Consider the following 20,745-nt stretch of genomic DNA (forward strand, 5'->3'; position numbering starts at 1 on the left):
CTTTTGTAGTCTTTTCCATCTAAGCTTCCACTTTCATTTACCCAAACTTAGAATACTTACAGTTGGGCTTTTTAGAACTTAGAGTGAAATATTATTCATTAACAAATCAAGATTATAAGCTTCTCAAAATATGCTGCTTCAGTTTACAGATGAAGTGAAATTAATGTCAACACTGCTTACACTATTAAAAATTCTCTACACATTTCAGTTGAAAAGAGATTTTGTTTTTGACATATGGTCCACATGGTTTGTTGCCTTTTGCTTAGTACTTACAGTAATTTCAGATATTATACACTGGCACCTGTGTATGTTGTATGTGGTAAGTATGATTCGTAACAGAAAATCTGATTTACGTGTCAATGAGAGAAATAATGTGGATGGTCATATCACTACTTTGACCGCTGAGGTTTTCAATGGCTAAAACAGGGTTTGGAGGTGATATGGAAGTTGCTTTCTGGTCAGCTAGAGACTGAACCATCCTATGGGATCTAAGCCTATAGCATTTAGGAAGACGTGTGGATCACCTCTGCAAACCAAAAAATGGTGTAAATATGACTTACCCTAGGAACAAATACGAGTGTTGCATTTGTATTGACCCAGGGTCAAAAGTACTGGTGTGCACTAGATATAGGTAATTGATTGATTTGGATTTAGCTTGATGTCAGACAGCAATCAACATATGTGTTGATTGCTTGATCGAGATGTTTGACATTCTGTAGGAATGTTCCAAGGTGTTATACTATCCATAGAGAGTAAACAGGCATACTTTAAAAAAGCAAGCTTTGCCATCATTTGAACCTCTCCCACCCACTAATTTTTTTTTTTTCAAGACCAACTCTTGCTCTGTCACCCAGTTTGGAGTGTTGTGGTGCTATCTCAGCTCACAGCAACCTCCGCCTCCTGGGTTCAAGCAATTCTCTTGCCTCAGCCTCCTGAGTAGCTGGGATTACAGGTGGCCACTACCATGCCCGGCTAATTTTGGTATTTTTAGTAGAGACAGGGTTTCACCATGTTGGCCAGGGTGGTCTTGAACTCCTGACTTGGTGATTCACCCTCCTCAGCCTCCCATAGTGCTGGGATTACAGGAGTGAACCACCATGCCTGGCCAAAACAAGAGTTTTAGTTCAATGTTTAAAACAGAGCTGTAACTCTTATATAAACCATATTCTTCTATCAGCTTACACAGCTGATATTTGTTGTAATTATTTTGTGCTCTGCCTTATCAGCTTTAGGCTTTCCTTTGGAAGCATAGAGCTGAAATTATATTATCGTTATTAAACAGTGATTTTAGTTAAGCCAGTTTTCATGTGTTGTCTGTGAATTTAATAACCATGCAACCACACTGAATCCTGAATGAAAGTCATGTTGCTTATTTACTTATTGAAGGCTGAACAATGGGAGGTCACACACCACTCTAAAACCATAGGTAAATGGGAAATTAATGTATCAGACACATTACCGGTAGTTCCACTAATGTTGTATGACAAAAACACAAGTGAAAATAGGATCATCAAATGGAAAGATGTCTTAGAGAATAATCCTTTTGTTTTAAGGTGAAGAAACATAGAGTCAGAGAAATTAAATGTCTCGAAGTCATACAGCTATTACTGGCAGAGCTTGACCAGCATTGAGGCCCTGTGACTTAGAGATTATATTTGATTATAATGAATAACTGTGAATTTTCTCAGCCATATATTTTCTTACATTGAATAGCCTCCTTATGTGTACCATCTGTACCTACCCAATTAACTCTCCTTATTTTCCAGATGATCTGCCTTTCAATTGCTTTATTCTAGGTCTGCTTACAAATCACTTTTATACATACATTAGTTGCATCCAGGACCTCCCACCGATAGCATGAACTGCAAAGATGGACCTGTCGTTGATAGTTCAGTTAGCTTTCTCATGACAAGGATGTAAGTATCCTGACCACAGAGAGGAAGCAAACTGTACTTTTAAACAGGGAATTTCTCTTTTTTGAGTAGTAGAGCTTCCTTGTCACTGACATATTTCCATATGCCTTCTGGTCCGTGCGAGGATCTGTTGGATTGATGCCTTAAAAATGTGTAGATGGGTGGCTCTCCAGGGGAATAAGACCCTCCTCACCCAAATCTGTGCTATACAAATAAGGACACAGTGGCCGTTGAGCTCATGTGAAAGTTGAGCACATTAACATGGAATAAAGAGGCATTATTTTCCTTATTCCTGCCTTTCATGTACAAATTGTTCAGGAACTCATCCGTAATGTGCAATATAATAGACCCAAATTTGATTTTACACGTTTACATTCGGCACATAGTAACATATAACTGAATGCTTATAGGGGTCTTTAAGAAATGAGTCAAATGTGCTCTCATGTTCAGCTTGTCATCTCTCTCACAATTTGTATAGAATTTTGCCAAATCGGTTATCTTTGTGCACTTCAAGAATTTGGGTTTATTTTCTCTGTAAGAATTGGCTTGATATTTTTTCTTCTTCCTTGTCATCATGGTCCAAATATAGGTATTGATAACCATGCATCATGACTGATTAAAAAAAAAGTTCCAAAAAGGCTTCTAAATGAAGGCTGCAATTTTGTATTGGATTTCTAGTGACATGAGCAAATCACTTGCTCTTTGACCTTATGGATTTTATAATGTCATCGAGTCTATCAATAAAATTATAGCTTACAGTTGAACATACACCATTCTTTACTGTAGTGCATGTACAGGGGTGAAGGGAAGCAAATTGTAGCATGTCTGCTCTGGTATGCACTCCAGCAGGCTGTGTGTGTGTATGTGTGTGTGTGTTTTCTTTTTCAATTGAGATCAACTGTACAATCAGTCCTAGAAGCTGCAGATGAAGAGCATTGCCTGAGTCTTATATAGAAATGTGTCTCTTACTCCCACCTGCTGTGAATGAAATTGACTAGAGTGGTGCCATTCTGATCAATTTCATTAAGCATCAGACACTGCACATAGACGTCATGGCTATCCCCTCTACCTGAGCTGTAAGCTTCATCCCAGAGGGAAAGGGATACTGCCAGAGACTAGGGGCATATTGCCAAACAACAACAACAACAAAAAATACTGAGAAGGCCACAGATGCTCCTGTAATGGAAGAAAATGTGTAAAACCACACTGAAAAAACAAAGGTTCCAAAACTCTTTTTTAAATTGCAGAAGACATCTCTAGCGAGTTGTCTTATTCAATCATTCTGAAGCTTGGAGAGATTTAACATTTCACCTTAAGTGATTTGTAGGTATCCTGATATCTTGAATCCTTTCTCTGTAATCTCTTATATGTTCTCTTTGGAGCACTGACTCTGTCTACTTTTTGAAAAACTTCTGATTACACACAGACACACAGGTCTGGCAAATGTGAAGGTCTAGGATTCTCCTTAGAAAAATTTCCACTGTCCCTATTGCCTGGTTCTTCCTTGTAGGCAGGATTTTCAGTGAATTGGTGTTCTGAATGTTACTGTGTGTGATTATAAAAACAAGATAGACAGACTCTTGGCTGCTGCTGCTTTCCTCACTTTGCCCCAGTTTGGTGCTCACTAGCACCACCTCTAGAGTGTAGAAAGGGGAGGAGACTCTTTTTAGAATTTAAATATTTCTGACAGGAAAGAATTTATGAATGTATCTGCGTTTCCTTCCTCCTTCCTTCTTTTCCTCCTTATCCTCTTGTCCCTTCCCTTTTCCTTTTCCTTCTCTTTACCCCCTACCCTCTCTCATCCCCTTCTTCTTCTCTTCCTCTCCCCCTCCCTCTTTCCCACTCTTCCTTGTCTCCCTCCACTATAATACCATTTCAAGGACTAATTTACAGTAGGTTTAATTTCAGTAGCGCTACTACTGGCTGTGTTGTTTACTATTTTTAATCATGACTTGTAAGGACATTCAGATCAGCAGCATAATCATCCTTCAGCATATACTTATTGAAGACATACTATATATGCAAGACATTATCTCTCAACATTATTATTGCACTAATAAAAAACACCTTGTTTAGCATGTACATTTAAGATATTGTTAATCACTAATTTGAGGGACTACACTCTGACTCATTGTTAAATGGCTATTTTAATTTTTAATAAAAGATTCTTTATACTTGATGTCACCATAGTGAGCTGACTGAACTTTTGGTTGTGATTAAAGGTTTAAAACTGCGTGGCTTAAACATGGTAAATGGATCCGTGTATTAGGTTGATGCAAAAGTAATTGTGGTTTTTGCTATTCCTTTCAATGGCAAAAACTGCAATTACTTTTGCACTAACCTAAATATATGCATATAATTATTTTCCACTTTCTGGGCTACTTTTAATAATAGACTAAGTCCCATGGAATAATAACTTTATTTAATTTTTCTTGATAATTTTTAGTAAATTTATAAAACAGAAAAGTCAAAATCAGAAATTCTACCAGTCAGAGGAAACTGCTGTTTATAATTATGGTTTTGTTTCTTCTAAGTTCAGCTTTCTTCATTTTCTTCCATTTATGCCTATTTACCATGTCTTTAATGTCACCTGGCGTTGTCGAAAATCTTCATATCCACACCTTTACGTGCCTCATAATTAAATACTTTCAGGTTTTTAATGGCACTAAAGGACAGAATGCTAATTGCCACAGGCCAAATGAGAATCACAAGGGGACTACAAAGAGTTTGATTTTTAAAATAAGATGCCAATGCTTTCAGAAACTAGACTTTTCATTATAAAATTCTGGATTTTTGGCTTTTGTCTGAAAGGAAGACGTGGCAACTTTGGGGCCACATTCCAATTTAGTAACAAATATTTTCATGAAAAATGAGTATCCCCTGTGTGCTGGGCAGTGCTTTCCAGTTTTCCACAGGACCCATCATTCCCTGTTACTATTCAGTAGTGAGATCCAGTTGCCGCTAATCATCAGACTTGCACTGCTTTATTTCACCTAGTCATCTTTGAGCATTTGCATAATTTTCTTAGATCCTGCAGGTATTTCAGTTTTTGTGACCCTTTAGATCCATTTACAGTAGTCTAAGAATTTCATAAAATGAACAAAAAACAAACTATACCACTCTTCTTATGTATATGAATTTGATGAGAAGAGATATGACAATCCAGGTGAATGATTCTGAGAAGGAAATGAAACAGAAGAAAATGAGAGAGGAAGACAGAAGGCATTTGAAGGACCATCCTGGGACATTTAATAAAACACCAACTTTATCTAATGCTAGTAAAGCTCAAATACCATCTCTACGAATTTTGGAAGTGTTGAGTAATTGGAGAAGTTACAGCTAGAGACAGCTGTATATAAAATTCACTCCCCTAACAATGGGTGTGTGTGTGAGTGTGTGTGTGTATTTGAAAAGTGACTCAGTTCTACAACCATGGGAACATGGCCATGTTGCCCTGTTGCCCTTGGTGGCTCATTGATGTCCACACTGTTTTTGTAAAGATGCTGTTGTGAATCATTGCCATTTTTAGAAGTGAAGCTGCAGACTTAGTGATATTTTGTTGCCCGATAACTCAAAAGGACACGTTAGGGGGAAACCTTTTGAGATGAATATCTTAGCCCAAACAAACCCAAATAAAATGCAGAGAGAAAATGGGTATATTTAAGAAAGGGTTCATGTAAAGCATCCTGTAACAGGCAGGCAACAGGATATCTGCCTTGATCAAGGACCAAGTTGAGCTGTCAGGTCAGGGGGAAGTGCTCGGTCACGTAGTACACATTTTTTTGTATTTCATCCAATTATTCGGTGGATTATAGGTTCCGATACTGAAGTTATTTGTGGAGGCTTTGTGATGGGGGCACATTGAGAAAATTGCTGGCTTTCATTGCCCCATTTCAATTAAGCAATCTCTTTACATCAGCTTCCAAATCATGTGCTTTCCTCCATCTGAGAACTCTCAACAGTTGGGATTAATGTTACTATGAATATTACATTAATGATTTGTACAAAATCAGGAAATTCAGTGGTGACTTTCAACTAAGATAGCTGAAACTTTTCCATTTTATATGTACTTACGATACAATCTTTTGTTTTTCCGTGAGCAACTTGCAAGCTCATGCAAAACAATTTTAAATTGTGCCTAATTATTTTATTCTTATATTGCATACTTTAAACATTTATTTTCTACATAGAAATGTTACCAGGCTGGGTGTGGTGGCTCAGGCCTGTAATCTCAGCACTCTCAAAGGCTGAGGTGGGCAGATCACTTGAGGTCAGAAGTTCAAGACCACCCTGACCAACTTGGCCAAACCTTTTCTCTATAAAAACAACAACAAAACACAAAAATTAGCCAGGTGTGGTGGTGCACACCTAGAGTCCCAGCTACCTGGGAGGCTGAGGTGGGAGAATTGCTGGAATCCGGGATGCAGAGGTTACAGTGAGCCAAGATTAACCACTGCACTCCAGCCTGGGTGACAGAGGGAGACCCTGTCTTTAAAAAAAAAAAAAAAAAAAAGAGAAATGTTACTGATATTTGTCATCCTGTTACATAAGTAGACTTGGTTCAGAATAACTAATTTGTAGTTCCTGAAAGTCAGATTTTTATGACAGGACTAAACATCTAATAAAGGAATAGGAGCCTATCAGAGGACTGAGCACTTTTTTTAAAGCATTTAGGGGTCTAGGGAAGACTTGGTTCCTAAGTGAGTGATGGAAGCCTAGAAACAGGCTTTTCCTATGTTGTCTCACCTTAAAAGTTTTGATGTGAAGTATCATGTCTCTTCAAATTAAATCTTACATGGTAATCCCTGGCACATAAAAACATTTAGGTTGCTCATGTAGTCTCATGCCATAGAGCCACCCCACCAGCAAGGGCCAAACCTATTGGAGAAAGGAAGTGCAGTAGTCAATTAAAAAGCAAAGAATCATTCTAATTACAATAGTTAGGGCTGTGTTACAATGTTTGGTAGATACCCCACAATACCATCAATTGTGGCAGCTTCATAACCCAGACTTGGGTCAGGATCTGAGAAAGTGGTTCAGGAAGCATATTTTGTGTGTTGATTTGTATATGTTTTCTCCTCCGTAAGAACCTGTAGCTGCCATCAGGTTTTCAAGGGTGTGACACACGGAAAAAGTCAGTCACTGAATGGAATCACATTCCATCCCTAACCAGCAGCTGGCAAATTATACGCTGATCAAAGCACTGCTTTGGAATTTTCAGGGGCCATAAAGGACATAGAAACCCTGGCTGCATGCTAACGGACTCAGTCGTCTGGTTAAGCCCCTGTGGGATAACTTGAGAAGGGATGAAGACTTCTCCCAGCTATTCCAGTTCCGACTCTCTTTTAGATGTGTGTCCAAGCCAAGCGTTTTCTCCAAATCCTTCTCAGGCCCTTCTATTGCAAAAAGTAGGGAAAGGATGGCATTTGATGGCACTATTTGGTAGGTCATTTATTGGGGGGGAAAAAAAAGCCTTTAAGCACAAGATACTTCTCATGCTCAATTTGGATGCCAATACATTATATTTTCATTTTTTTAAAAAGTAATTTTATATTAAAAAGTTTACTGAAGAAAACTTCAGCAAATAGCCCCTATCCCCATATGGAAACAAATGATCTTACCATGTAGAAATAAACAATCTTAATATTTTGATTTGTAGCAGTTTGTCCAGAGTTGTATATATATTATCTCCATATCTTTATAGATAAAGATATATAGCTATAATTGTATGATCCCAACATATGCTGCTTTATAAACTACCAGTTTATAACAGGTAGCTATTGTTGAACATATTGTAAAATGTTTTCCAAGCCACTGAAAATTTTCAAGATCCTTGTTCAGTATCTTGAGAGCATCTCATAATTTATTTTTGAAGCTTATTAAAAATGCAGTAAATATCCTTTTAGCAATATATTTGTTTACATAGTTGGTTATTTTTTCTTAAGGTTTTCTAGAAGTTAGCATGGGCCAAAAGACAAATTTCTAAGCCTTTGGATATGTGTCTGCTAAAGTGTTTTCTAGAAATTGTAATAATTTAGACTCCTGGCAATCATACATGTGCTTTTGGAATCTGGATGAAAGGTGAAATAAAAATAGGTCTTAAAAAACAGGTAAGTTAGGGAAAGAATATGCAATCTTTTGAGGCTGATGAACTTGTATTCTCAGTTGTAATGTAAGTGTCACCATTTTACTTAGTGATCTCTGTTTCACAAAGGAATGCAGATAAAGTATAATGGTGTGTTCATTGAGGTCAAGTAAAACCACGTCCTATATTTGCAGTATTCACATGACCGTAACTTAAATTTTTCATACATAAAAATCTTTAAACTTGTCAAAGCACACTTTCTCCCTTCCAAATGTGTTATATCAAGCTTGTAAGTCTTCAAAAGCTTTCTTTCACTTAGTTTTGCTTTTGGAAGTGTTTGAAATCACACTTAAGGAAAATTAAAAGAAAAATTGAATTTTCCCTCCAGAAAGGTCATTTGAATTTGAATTCCAAAGCAATTTAGTCTGAGACTTACAGCAATTAACAGCAAATCTACCTATTCCAAATTGGAATAGGTGTTTTTAAGCCTGAAAATAGGGGTTTTATTGGATATTTCATTAAGGAATTAAGTTTTCATAACAATTATTATGAAATTTATGTGGGTGATTATAAATTAAATAAAATTGTATCAGTGACTTAATTGTCATATAAATATAATAGAGAAAAGGGAATCATGAGGATTTTATTCCTGTAGCGCCAATATTATGCAGTGGTGATAAGGATTTCAGTTGTCTTGCCAAGGTTGAGATGCCATCTTCAACCATCATTGGCCTTAGGAAAGTTAGTTTTTCTCTCTCTGTTTTAATTTTCTTGTGAGATGAGGGACAATAAGACTTATGGGAGGACCAAGGGTCCCAGTTTGCCCAGGAATGTCCAGCATCCAGGGAAAGCCCTTTCTGAAACAAGAAAACTCTCAGTTTTCGGGAATGGGTGTTGAAAGTTGGAAGGAAAATAAGAAACTCATATAGCACTACCCCTGCCAGCAGTGGCTGAAAACAATCTGTTTGTAGCATCAGTCATATCCAGCAGAGACTACTACCTTCCATAGTCACTGTTACCAGTTTTCCCGCTCGTTGCTGATGTTGGCAACCATTGCTGATATTGGCAAATGAGATAATGTTGAAAACACTTGGACCCTGACTGAAATATAGTAAGCATTCAAACATATTCATTGTTTATCTTTATACTAGGCTCCATGATGTTCTTTGATGGTAATGTATATGTTAAAGCAGAAATAACGTGTACTTTCCTGTTACTGATATTACGAAAAGCAGTACTATAGTTCTTTGAAGTGGTGGAAATTCCAGCAATTGCTCTTTGCATGTTCAGCGAAATGTCCTGACATCAAAGGGTACCCACATTTCACTCTCATTTTGCCTTTCTGCAGAGATGCTCTGACCCTTTCAAATATTTAGCTGTGGACTTTCCTCTCAATGTGTGCTCACGACTCCTGTTACTGTTAATGGAAGTTACACATGTGTGCTCACCAGGATGAGAAAGCCTTATCCCATGTTGGGCAAAGACCCGTGATCCTGAATCTCTTTCTAAACTTCCAACCTGAAGAGAGCAGTGCAGGGAATTACTGCTTTCTCACTATATTAGCTTCTTCAATTTCCTTTTCATTGGAGCCTGCAACCCAGATTCTTACAACTTGAGGGGGATGAACAATACAGATTAAGATCTGGATGTTTTCCAGGAAGTCCTCAGCTCAAAGAACATGAAAACACACACACACACACACACACACACAGAGAGAGAGAGAGAGAGAGAGAGAGAATCGTGGCTATTTACAAATCGCATTCAGTTACCTAATAAGTCTATACGTGCTTCTGAGTTTTCACATTTGCAGACTGCACTGCTGAGAAAGTAAGTGAAGTGTTCACCCATCTCTGGGTATGAACCGATTGATTTAATGTACAGGACAGATAAATATTAGAATAGTCCAAATTGTAAACCAGTGGAACAGAACCTTCAAATACAATATTTTATCCTTGTTCAGGGCATTCATTTCTCTCCAAGAATTCTTTTTAATGTATAAGACTTCAATTTATGTTTAAGAACTGGTAAACTATAGCAGTTTGACAGCCATTCACACTTAATTCTGTGCATTAAACCAACAGCATTCTTTTCCACAAACATCCATTGTTAGGACAATGCTCTCAGACAGAATTTATGAGAAATGGAATTATGTTACCAAGGAGATAGCATTTACTATAATGAAGAGTAGATCCTAGAAAATGGCCCCTTTTACAGCAGCTCAGAGCAGAGCCACAAAAGCAATTGATTGGTCTTGGCATTTAGTCTTATATCAGCTGTGTCATCCATAGCTTCAGGAGTGAGAACACTAATCTAAAGTGACATTTCTGTTCTGGCGGGCTTTTCTGCCCTGATGAAAGCAATTACTTCATTCCTAAATGATAATTTGCAGGAGTTTCAACCACTTTAATTGATAATTTTTTTTTGTTCTGAGTTCAATTGTGAAGTGATTAGCTGATTTGGTAAATAGAAATTTAAGGTGTGAAATATACAAGTTGCTCCAAGGTAAAGTGCAATTTATTGGGTGGAAAGAAATTACTTGATAAAACTGCAGTTTTTTCCCGTTATTATGGAACTGCCAGTTGTATAGCTTAAAGTTCTGGGGGAAAATGAGGAACAAAACACTTTGATTCATGAGGTTTTTGGCAGACACCAAAGCATACAATGAATAGTTTGGTCTTGCTGTGGTTCATTCAAGGGTTATTTGAATCAAGGTGAACATCAGTTGAAAAGGACTGTGCAAGCCTCTCAGCTTTCTTTATTACTATTCTAATGACTCATTCTGGAATTAAATCCTCTTATTTAAAGTGTTAAGAATGAAAATGCTCATTGGCTAAAACCAATTAATTTAATTATTAAGTTCAAACATACACAAGGCATTTTCTGAAGATGAGGGAAGGCATTCAGTTGAATGGCTTTAATTACTCTTTTGATCTATTTTACCACAAGTCAAATGGGTTAGGATTATCCCATCAGAATATGTCTTAGTTTAAAAATTGTAAGTATACATCTTGATTTTGATACTTTATCAAATGTTAGCAGTTGCAGATATTTTTGACATATTTTTAAGCAATCAATTTCATATTTTCTTACATGTGGAAAAATAATGGTCATTTCACATGTTAAATGAGAAAAATAAAGCAAGAATGAAGGTCAAACTGATTTAGCACATCAAACAGTCTTTGTCAGCCAAGCTTAATATATCCTGAGTTTGTGGAACAAATGAAATTTTGCTGCTATGTTACACTTTGCTTCCAAACAACCATTACAACTGGTTTTATATATTGTGTGAGCATCAGACCATCAAACAGTGCATCTTTACTGACGTGTTTCTGCAGTGATGATCTACAGCAGCAATCTGCCATTTATATAAGGGCAAAATGTGCATCTATATTTAGTTGTGAAATTGGCCTATTATACTCTTGATGTTTACAGAGGCTAACATAAATTAATGATGACAGCTATGAGCAGTGCATTAGTTAAGCAGTAGAGTTCTTACCTTGAACTTGAAGGTTCCAGTTTTAACTTCCAGCGTATACTATCCAGCTTTCTTTACATATTAAAGATTTCTGATATTATTGCTTTTTTGGGAGAGCATTAAAATACCTCAATTTGTGAGCTTTGTTGTGCATAATCCTACCAGATAATAATGTTTGTGCATTTCTCAATTACATTACAGTTACCTTATGAGAAAGCTGATATTTACAACCATGCCAAAAAAAAAAAAATACTCCTAGAAGAATTTTTTCCCTTTGAATTAGGTTGATTTGATTGACTTTGAGCTCTATGTAATGTCGATGTGGAGTGGGCTGTTTTACTAAAAGTAATGACGGAAGGGCAAGCGTTGCTTACAGAATCTTTACTGTACTTTTTCCCTGGGAAAGCTCCTCATTCGGCTCATGTCAGGGCAAGTGTAGGTATTGGAGTAACTATAGATTTCACCGTTAACTATGACCAGAGATCTGACAAGTATGCAGGTGTTCAAAGGTTCATGAGTTAAAATGCTGAAGCCTTTGATGAATTTTTGATGGCTGCATTTTTAATACAGGTCGACCTTCTTCCTTTGAGGCTGCATGCCAGATTAATTGATAAATAGAAGTCTGTAGTCCTGGTTCTCCTAAGCAAAACAAGTAGGAAAAATCCATAAAAACCTGTCTGTCTGGCTCCTTAGAAGTACTTTAAAAAGGTAAAATTTAAAATGGTTTTGACCCTACTTCTCCTTTCACCTATAGTTAGATAATCAAAATCTGCCACGTTCTTTTATAAAGACTAGATATTATATTCTAAAGGTTTACGTGAAGGACTTAGGTGTTCAAACTACAGCTTGGAGAAAAAATTTTGCATATAATGTGGATCTGTCAATCAGGTCAATATCTGAATCTGTTTCATAACGATAAATTATTTAAAAATTGATTAAAATATGGTTAGGAAGAAGTGACTGAAGAAGAAGAGACATTTGGTTAAGTTGGCTTCTGTACTCTGTGGCTGTTTTTAATCCTTGTTATCCTCTGTGGATGTTCAGCTGTATTATTTCCATAATCATTATAACCATCTCTGTGAAGTGGGAAACCAAAGTAATCAATTTTTCAAAGCTAAATTTGATCAACCACAAAGGATAACTTACCTCTTTTAATTAAATAAGTCATCAAATCCAAAGCTATCTGTTTTTCCCACTGTGGACAAGTGGCCTAGTAAACAGTTGACCCCCTTATCCAGCTTCATGGTAGACTCACAAAGATTGCAAATCCGGGATCAGTTTCATAATATTGGCTTTGTGATGGTGGTGGTGCCCCTTTTAAACTTTTTTTGTGGATATAGTTTGCTGGTTTCTAGCTTGAAAAGAATTTCATGATTTGGCCTTGCCCCCAAAATGGAGGTCGAGGAGGCAGCTGCTGTCCAGCTTTGCCACTTGCGGACACTTTGTCCTGGGTGAGCTCTCCATGGTCCTGATCTGGGGCTTTGCCTGACTTCAGGAGAACTTTTAGGTTTGTGATCTTTTGAAAGATACTTCGAAAGATCATCTTGTCTAGGAGTACACATATGCTCCTGATTAATAATTATCATTGCCATTTAGAAACCTTCCATAGGCATTTTCACAATCTTCTTGAGTAATCTGTTCTTGTAACAGCTGTTCAGATGTTCATTTTATAATATTAACAAAATTGCCTGTCCTGTAATTGGATGCCACCTTTTATCTGTTAGTATACTAAAAAAATGGCTCCTTATGACTCTGTAAAAAAATTTATGAACCTTTAAGCATCCACTAATTAAATATATTTTTTATTTGAACCACTTATTAATTACACTTATGATATACATGAATAGACCATAGGCAAAATGAAGACTACAATAAAAGGAAAAATGTGTTATGTCAGAACCAAGGAATAGGAACTGTATTGGTAAGAAGAGAGTGCAAATTATTAATGAACGTTGTGAACATTAGAAGGAAAGAACAATCAATGCAAAGTGAGCATAGGTTTTCACATCTTTAACATGTCTTACACAGCATTATTATGTGTCAGGCACCATTGTAAAGATCTTATAAAAAAGCAACTCATTTAACTTAATTCTAACAACAACCTGATAAAGTAGAGAATTATTTCATTTCACAGATGAGAAAAACTGAGGCAGTAGAAGTCATCTCAAATATAAATAGTAAGTAATAAAATAAGGATTTATACCCAGGCTGACTAGCTGCACAATCCATTCTCCTATAAGAGGAAATTACAGACATTAGGCTAGGTGTGGTGGCTCACGCCTTTAATCCTAGCACTTTGGGAGGCCAAGGTGGGCAGATCACTTGAGGTCAGGAGTTTGAGACTTGCCTGGCCAACATGAAAAATTAGCTGGGCATGGTGGTGCATGCCTGTAGCCCCAGTTACTCGTGAGGCTGAGGCAGGAGAATGGCTTGAACCTGGGAGGTGGAGATTGCAGTGAGCTGAGATTGTATCACTGCACTATAGCCTGGGTGACAGAGTGAGACTCCATCTAAAAAACCCAAAATGATAGGCATTCGATTATTAGCCTTTTGGTTGGTGTGATGGACTACATTTAAGAATCCTTAAATGTATATATATAATCCATATATATAAACACATACACACACAATACAGATATTGATCAACTTACGACCTATGCAACGTACGACCATTAGACTTTACGACCACAATCGCTAGCTACGACTGCTCCGCCTCTGGCAGCGCAAATGTTGCCCAGCTGGGCGTACGACAGTGTGGACCAGCTTCCGGCAGCACTACCATCTCCACGTGCATATAGCCTACTCAACTTATGACCAAATCATGTTACGACCGGTCTGTCGGAACCAATCATGGTTGTAAGTCGAGCACTAGCTGTAATGCATATAATGCACATAATATCTAGATACATACGTGTGTGTGTCTTTTGAAATTACTGACGTTGTTTTTGCTGATGGTAATAATGATTTGTGAGGATGATAATGCAGCCATCAAAAAGAGTTGAAATTTTCATTTGCTGAGGATTAATGAAGAATCTCTTTTCTGCTATTCATAATCTAAGTGCATGATCATTAGAGCAATGGGAAGTTTAGGCCCAGGGAGTAACTAATTGTGGCTCTGAAGTCTAATCATATTTGAGATGGCAGATTATATAAAATCATATAACATTTTACTCATGTACAACTAATCTATTATCTCTTTGGTATTCTAGACATACCACCACAATACTTTTGTTTAGAACAAAATGTCCAAATACAAATTTTATTTGGGGTTTTAATATAGTCCTTAATTCAATTTGAGAACTGCTTATAACTAGGCCCTTCTTTACAAAAGCAGATGAAAGATTAATGCACAATCTAGACTGTCATTGTCTTAAGGTCTTTGGCTTCATCTGTTATAGCAGCATCTCAACAACCTCTGTAATCCTTTGACTGTACTTTATTATTGCTGTTGCCCACAAAACCAATTACTACTTATTACAGACACAGTGATATCATTCTGAAAGTCTTCTAAACTATGGTCCCTGCATAATGATGTGATGTGGGAGTCATGGAAATCCTTTATTATTAAGATTACTGCCAAGAAGATGAGTCTAACAGGGGGACACACCGTGTGTGTTGGAGTTAAAAGAAAAAGACAAGGTGGAGAAGAGAAAACAAGGAGGTAGGATAGGAATATATAAAGTAAATTCTGATCAGTGCTGTTTTAGAAAAGTGGTAAAACTTCAGAAGACATGTTAGGCAAGATGTCCAAAGGCATTAGTGTTTGCTTACTCCCTTTCCGTGAATGGATAGAGAAAAGCCCTCTCCCTGATACCTATCCTTTATAACCTATTGAGTTGGGCTCTATGACGATCTTAGGCTTTGTCTCCATATGAAGATAAATTTTTTTCTTAGAATATTGATAAGCCTATACTTTAATATCAATTTCAGAATAATTGCTTAATCCTCTACTTTGCTTTAGTTGAATAAATTGCTGATGTGTATATTATGGTATATTAAGTAGGTAACAAATGAATACATTTGTGATCATTCTGAGTGACATGAATAAAGGAAAATTACATATAACATCACCTGAAACTACTTTTGTTATTGCCTTTCCAAACTATTACTAAATTGTAAAATGAGTCCCTGATCCATGTTTGACCATGACATGTTTTATTTGGCTTGCATGATTTTTTAAAGCTTTAATGCATTAAAATACCAACGTTTGGAAATGTCATATAAAAGTTCAGATGTTGGCCTCTAGAAGTGGTGACACCAGGCATGCCTTTCCCTAAAGTGACATCAGCTCAAACTATGCTGCCACTTGGCCAGAGTTGTCCTTCAGTTCTTTCCAGTCCCCATCAGGCCTCTTCACTCACTGACATTCCCTGCCTGAACCCTGAAGGCCCTTGGGTTCATAACCCCTGCTCTAGAGCTCCATCATAGTCACTTACTGAGCCAAAAAAGATTTGTAAGCTTAGCCCACCTTTTGAAGTAGTGTTTGATTGCAAGAACACACAAAAAATAAAGCACTGAACTTGAACTGCTCCTCCTTCCCCTGTGTACAAGTGGCAGGGAAAACATGTCGAGAGACATAGTTTCTTTTGGCGCAGATAACTTAAATGTTGTTAGATAAATTGCATTTATTCTGTAAAGGTAGAAATGTGAATCATTCTTGCATCCTAAGGTGTTAACATGGTTCCTACTTATACTTACACATTGTCAGATTCTAAGACATCTCTCATTTACACAGCTTTCAACCAGCTAAAATTGAGCACTTGTAGAATTCAATGGAGGCTGGCCCAGATATTGGGAAATAAGTGATATAACATGTCTTTTCCTTGTAAATTAGTGATGTTTCTGCCTGACTTTATGTATTAAGGGACAAAGGTTTTGTCACCTGAGACCACTGTTACTCAAAATGATAGCATTAACTTGTCTAATTCTGAGAAGGACATGTGTTAGCTAATATAGACTATTTTATTAATAGAGCAAACATAAAACTTGTTGGGGTATTAGCCTAGCAAGTATCTGACCATAGCATCATGGCATTACTTAAATTACATAGATACTCAGTCAGATATTTCAGGTGTGATTTCTTTTTTTTTTTTTTGAGACGGAGTTTCACTTCTGTTACCCAGGCTGGAGTGCAATGGCGCGATCTCGGCTCACCGCCACCTCCGCCTCCTGGGTTCAGGCAATTCTCCTGCCTCAGCCTCCTGAGTAGCTGGGACTACAGGCACGCGCCACCATGCCCAGCTGATTTTTTGTATTTTTAGTAGAGACGGGGTTTCACCATGTTGGCCAGGATGGTCTCGATCTCTTGACCTCGTGATCCACCCGCCTCGGCCTCCCAAAGTGCTGGGATTACAGGCGTGAGCCACCGCGCCTGGCCCTCAGGTGTGATTTCTGCAGTGAATACAGTGTTTCCACCGGGAAACAATGTCAGGAATCCTATAATAGGAATACTATTCCCCCTGGTATATTAAAAGTGAATGGAGCCTCACAGCTGAGCGCATTTTGATTTCTTCCTATGGTCTTCCTTCCTCATTTCTCTCTTATTATTTCATAATGAAAAAAAGAATGCTAGACTCAAATATTTACAGTGCTTTCAGAAGTCAATAAAATACATACATAAAAATGATTATAATGGTACCTTCATACTGAAATATGATCTAGCTAATTATCATGGAGGTCTGATTTTTAAATTTATTTCTCATCAGGCACAAAGCAGAGCAGTTCAGAGTAGGTGAAATACTCCTGTCAGATGCTCACACACAACTTCAGTTGTGCCAGATTCTGCCCTCAGCAATGTAAGCAAGCTTCAAACAGAAACGCACATGAATAGTTAAAGGAAAATGCTGGATCCACCTGTTGCCTCTTCTGGGAAGTAATATGTCTATAATGTTTATAAATTTTAATAACCCATACAGAGCTTTATCTTTCAACATTAAATTTATATTGTCCTAAAGTTTGACTTCTTTGGGCAATATATTTTATTCTCTAGTATCTTAGAAAATGTATACTAATGTATGATCATTAATAAAGAAATATTCTCTTAACCAGTTATCAGCACATTTATAAAATTACATTGAAATCTTCTTTTTAAATATGATGTTTTCTTCATCTAATGGAGCGTGCTCACACACACCTGTTTATTGAGCGCTGAAATCATATTTGTTGATTCTGTCAGAGTGAATTGTATTTGTGTTTACCTTCTGATCCCCAAGATTATAATTCAAATCAATGTTTCAAAATAGTTCATTTTGATTAAGATCCCATACAGATGAAAGTTAAATCAACAAAATTAATAGTTTGAAATAGATACATGTATGTAAGCCTAACTTATAAATCGCTTATAGTTGGTAACATCAAACCACACCTGCAAACCTTCTGTTAGGTCTTAGAAACAATAAATACACCTCAATGCATGGACAATTGAAGGGAAAGAACCTTAACAAGTAAAACACAATTTTTACTCATTGGACTTGAGTTTGTGAAATGTAAGGCCAGAGTTAGAGTTTATGGATTTAGTGGACATTTTCTGGAACTCATTTTACTGTCACTCTCTAATTTTAAAATAGTTTTGGTAGAATTTTGCTGGGAAAAAAGGAAATACAAAGAAGTATTTGAATGATGACAGAGTCACATATTCTAAAGCACACTTTCTCACTCCTTTGATTTCAGTTTACAAGCATTGAGAAAGGAGAAATCCCGAGATGCTGCTCGCTCCCGCAGGGGAAAAGAAAACTTTGAGTTCTATGAATTGGCCAAGTTGTTGCCTCTTCCTGCAGCCATCACCAGCCAGCTTGACAAGGCATCCATCATTCGACTTACAATTAGCTATCTGAAAATGAGAGACTTTGCTAACCAGGGGGACCCTCCGTGGAACTTGCGAATGGAAGGCCCTCCACCGAACACATCAGTAAAAGGTAAGTTTAGGCCACTGTTCAGTCTGAATATGATGGTCTGTAGGGGCCTGTAAGACGAAATGTTTACCATCATCCTTTCTTCTTTTCCTGCATATCAAATCCTTTAAAGGGATACAAATGTGGAAATCTGAACTCTGCATGAGAAAGACACCATGTGAAGGTGAAATAAACCTCTTATTTTTCTATTTTATTTTCAAAAAGTCTATCAGCCTAAAATAATATCTTTATATAAGATTTCAGAGAAATGAAAATGAAATGACACATTAAAATGCTTCTTGGGTTTAATTTATGTTTTACAATTACATACAAATTCTTCTTGATGAGTGGACTACAGACATATTTGTTAAAGCATAGAGCTGGGATTTTCTGCTTTAAGTAACCAAAGGAAGGCAGGGAACAGAGCCCTTCCAACTTTAGCAGGCATTTTGAATTAATCATTTTCTTGACCAACAAAAATCGATCTATGTATTACTGTTTTAAGGTTCTCTACATAATATTACCTAAAAGTTATAAACATATAACTTTTTTTCTTTAAATCTTTGATGCAGTTAATCCTACAACTTAGTAATTTTAAATGTTAGGTCTTTTTCACTCTGATGCCTAAGAGAGGTGTTTTCTTGTGTGTTTCTGAAATTCCTAATAATTTATGGCATTTTTGCGTTTAAATATGCATGCATATATTTATTGATGTATATGTGGTGTTGGCCATTGGGTTTCTGTCTTTAAGGGTGTTCTGTTCAAGATGTATGGCCTAAACAATCTGCTAGATTCTTACGTTCGAATTCTGTATCTAGACACTGATAGCATGAAATAAAACTGGGCATTTGGAGCAGTTGCAGACAGCCACCTCTGGGGAAGATTTAGGTTCTTTTATTATATGATTACATATTGCCAACTACCTTTGGAAAAGTCCCTGTACTCTTGGCTATGATATGAAAGGGTACTAGTGGGGAGCTGTAATCTTTTGTAGGATTCAGATTGAAATGAAGAGTCGAAAGCAGTTATTATTTACAATTTTGTGCTAAGAGCTGTGATCATATATGTGAGAGTGTGAATTTGTTACTTGGGGATTGTGTTATGCATATTAGTGTGGAAAATGAGAATTTAAATTGTAACAGGTTATTTTCTTCTAGAGAAACCGTTGGCAAACATTTTGTGTAAAGGGCCACGTAGTAAATATTTTAGGTGTAATGGGCTACTCAACTCTGCTATTGTAGCACAAAATTAGCCATAGACAACATGTAAACAAAACAGCATGGCTGTGTTCCAATAAAACTATATTTACAAAATAGGCAGCAGCCACCAAATTTGTCCCACAAGCCATAGTTTGCAGTCCACTGCTCTAGAGTGTAAGAATGATACCTAAAAGATTGAGGAGAACACACAACAGAGGTACCTTTCAAAGACAGAATGTCAGTCAAAGGCAGCCCAGGAAAAATAAAGCAAGGCACATTCAAGCTGTCCTTTTATATCCCTTCTGCCCTTGAGCATGTAGATATCAATTTAGCAACACACTAATTCATGTGCTAGGTTGGATTAGTCTGTTTTCACACTGCTATTTAAAAAAAACTACCTGAAACTGGATAATATATAAAGAAACAAGATTTAATTGACTCACAGTTCCACATGGTTGGGGAGGCCTTAGGAAACTTACAATCATGGTGGAAGGCAAAGGGGAAGCAAAGCACATCTTACATAGCAGCAGGAGAGAGAGAGAGACAGCAAAGGGGGAGGTGCCACTTTTAAACCATCAGATCTCGTGAGAACTCACTATCACGAAACAGCATGGGGGAAACCACCCCCATGATCCAATCACCTCCCAGAAGGTCCCTCTCTGGATACATGGGGATTATTTATACAATTAGAAACAAGATTTGGGTGGAGACTCAGAGCCAAACCATATGATAGATATTAGTACTGAATTTTCCCAAGCTAAAGATAATGAGTATAATTCTAGTAAATATACATTAGATAAGTTTTTTCACTCTAATTTGAGGCGTAGGCTCTCCAAATCATACAAGATAAAAGGATGAAGGTAACAGATTAGGAACCATACCATGTGAAAAAATATGTAATAATTATTCAGATATAGAAGTTCAAAAAACACACATTCAAATGAAATGATGGTCTGGACTTGTATTTATTTAACTTAACAAGTTTTTATTTGTTTATTTTCATTGTTAAAGGAGTTTGTAGTGGATAGGCTTTCTTGGCAGTAATGGCTACCAAAGTGGAAAAATGTGATGGTTCTGTTGTTTGTCCATTTAGTCCAGTTTACTTCTAGAATCATGGCGTTTGAGGCATGCAAATGTATAGATTATGTGTAACCATTCCCTCATTTTATCACAGATAATTAGA

At 36.9% G+C, this 20,745-nt stretch overlaps 1 protein-coding gene across 3 annotated transcripts in view; it reads left to right on the forward strand.

Annotated features, from left to right (window-relative positions):
• Positions 1-20,745, forward strand: part of NPAS3 (neuronal PAS domain protein 3) — an 853,232-nt gene that overhangs the window by 242,874 nt on the left and 589,613 nt on the right. For 2 of the 3 annotated variants that reach the window (XM_017526774.2, XM_017526776.2), the window contains exon 3: positions 18,143-18,387. In XM_017526774.2, coding sequence (XP_017382263.2) covers positions 18,143-18,387 — 245 coding nt within the window. Of the gene's footprint in view, positions 1-18,142; positions 18,388-18,496; positions 18,548-20,745 lie in introns of all 3 variants that reach the window. The other variant, XM_037737870.1, reaches the window with a different exon arrangement.

This window comes from Cebus imitator, unplaced genomic scaffold, assembly GCF_001604975.1.
Source record: "Cebus imitator isolate Cc_AM_T3 unplaced genomic scaffold, Cebus_imitator-1.0 Scaffold44, whole genome shotgun sequence".
NCBI classification, from domain to species: Eukaryota; Metazoa; Chordata; class Mammalia; order Primates; family Cebidae; genus Cebus; species Cebus imitator.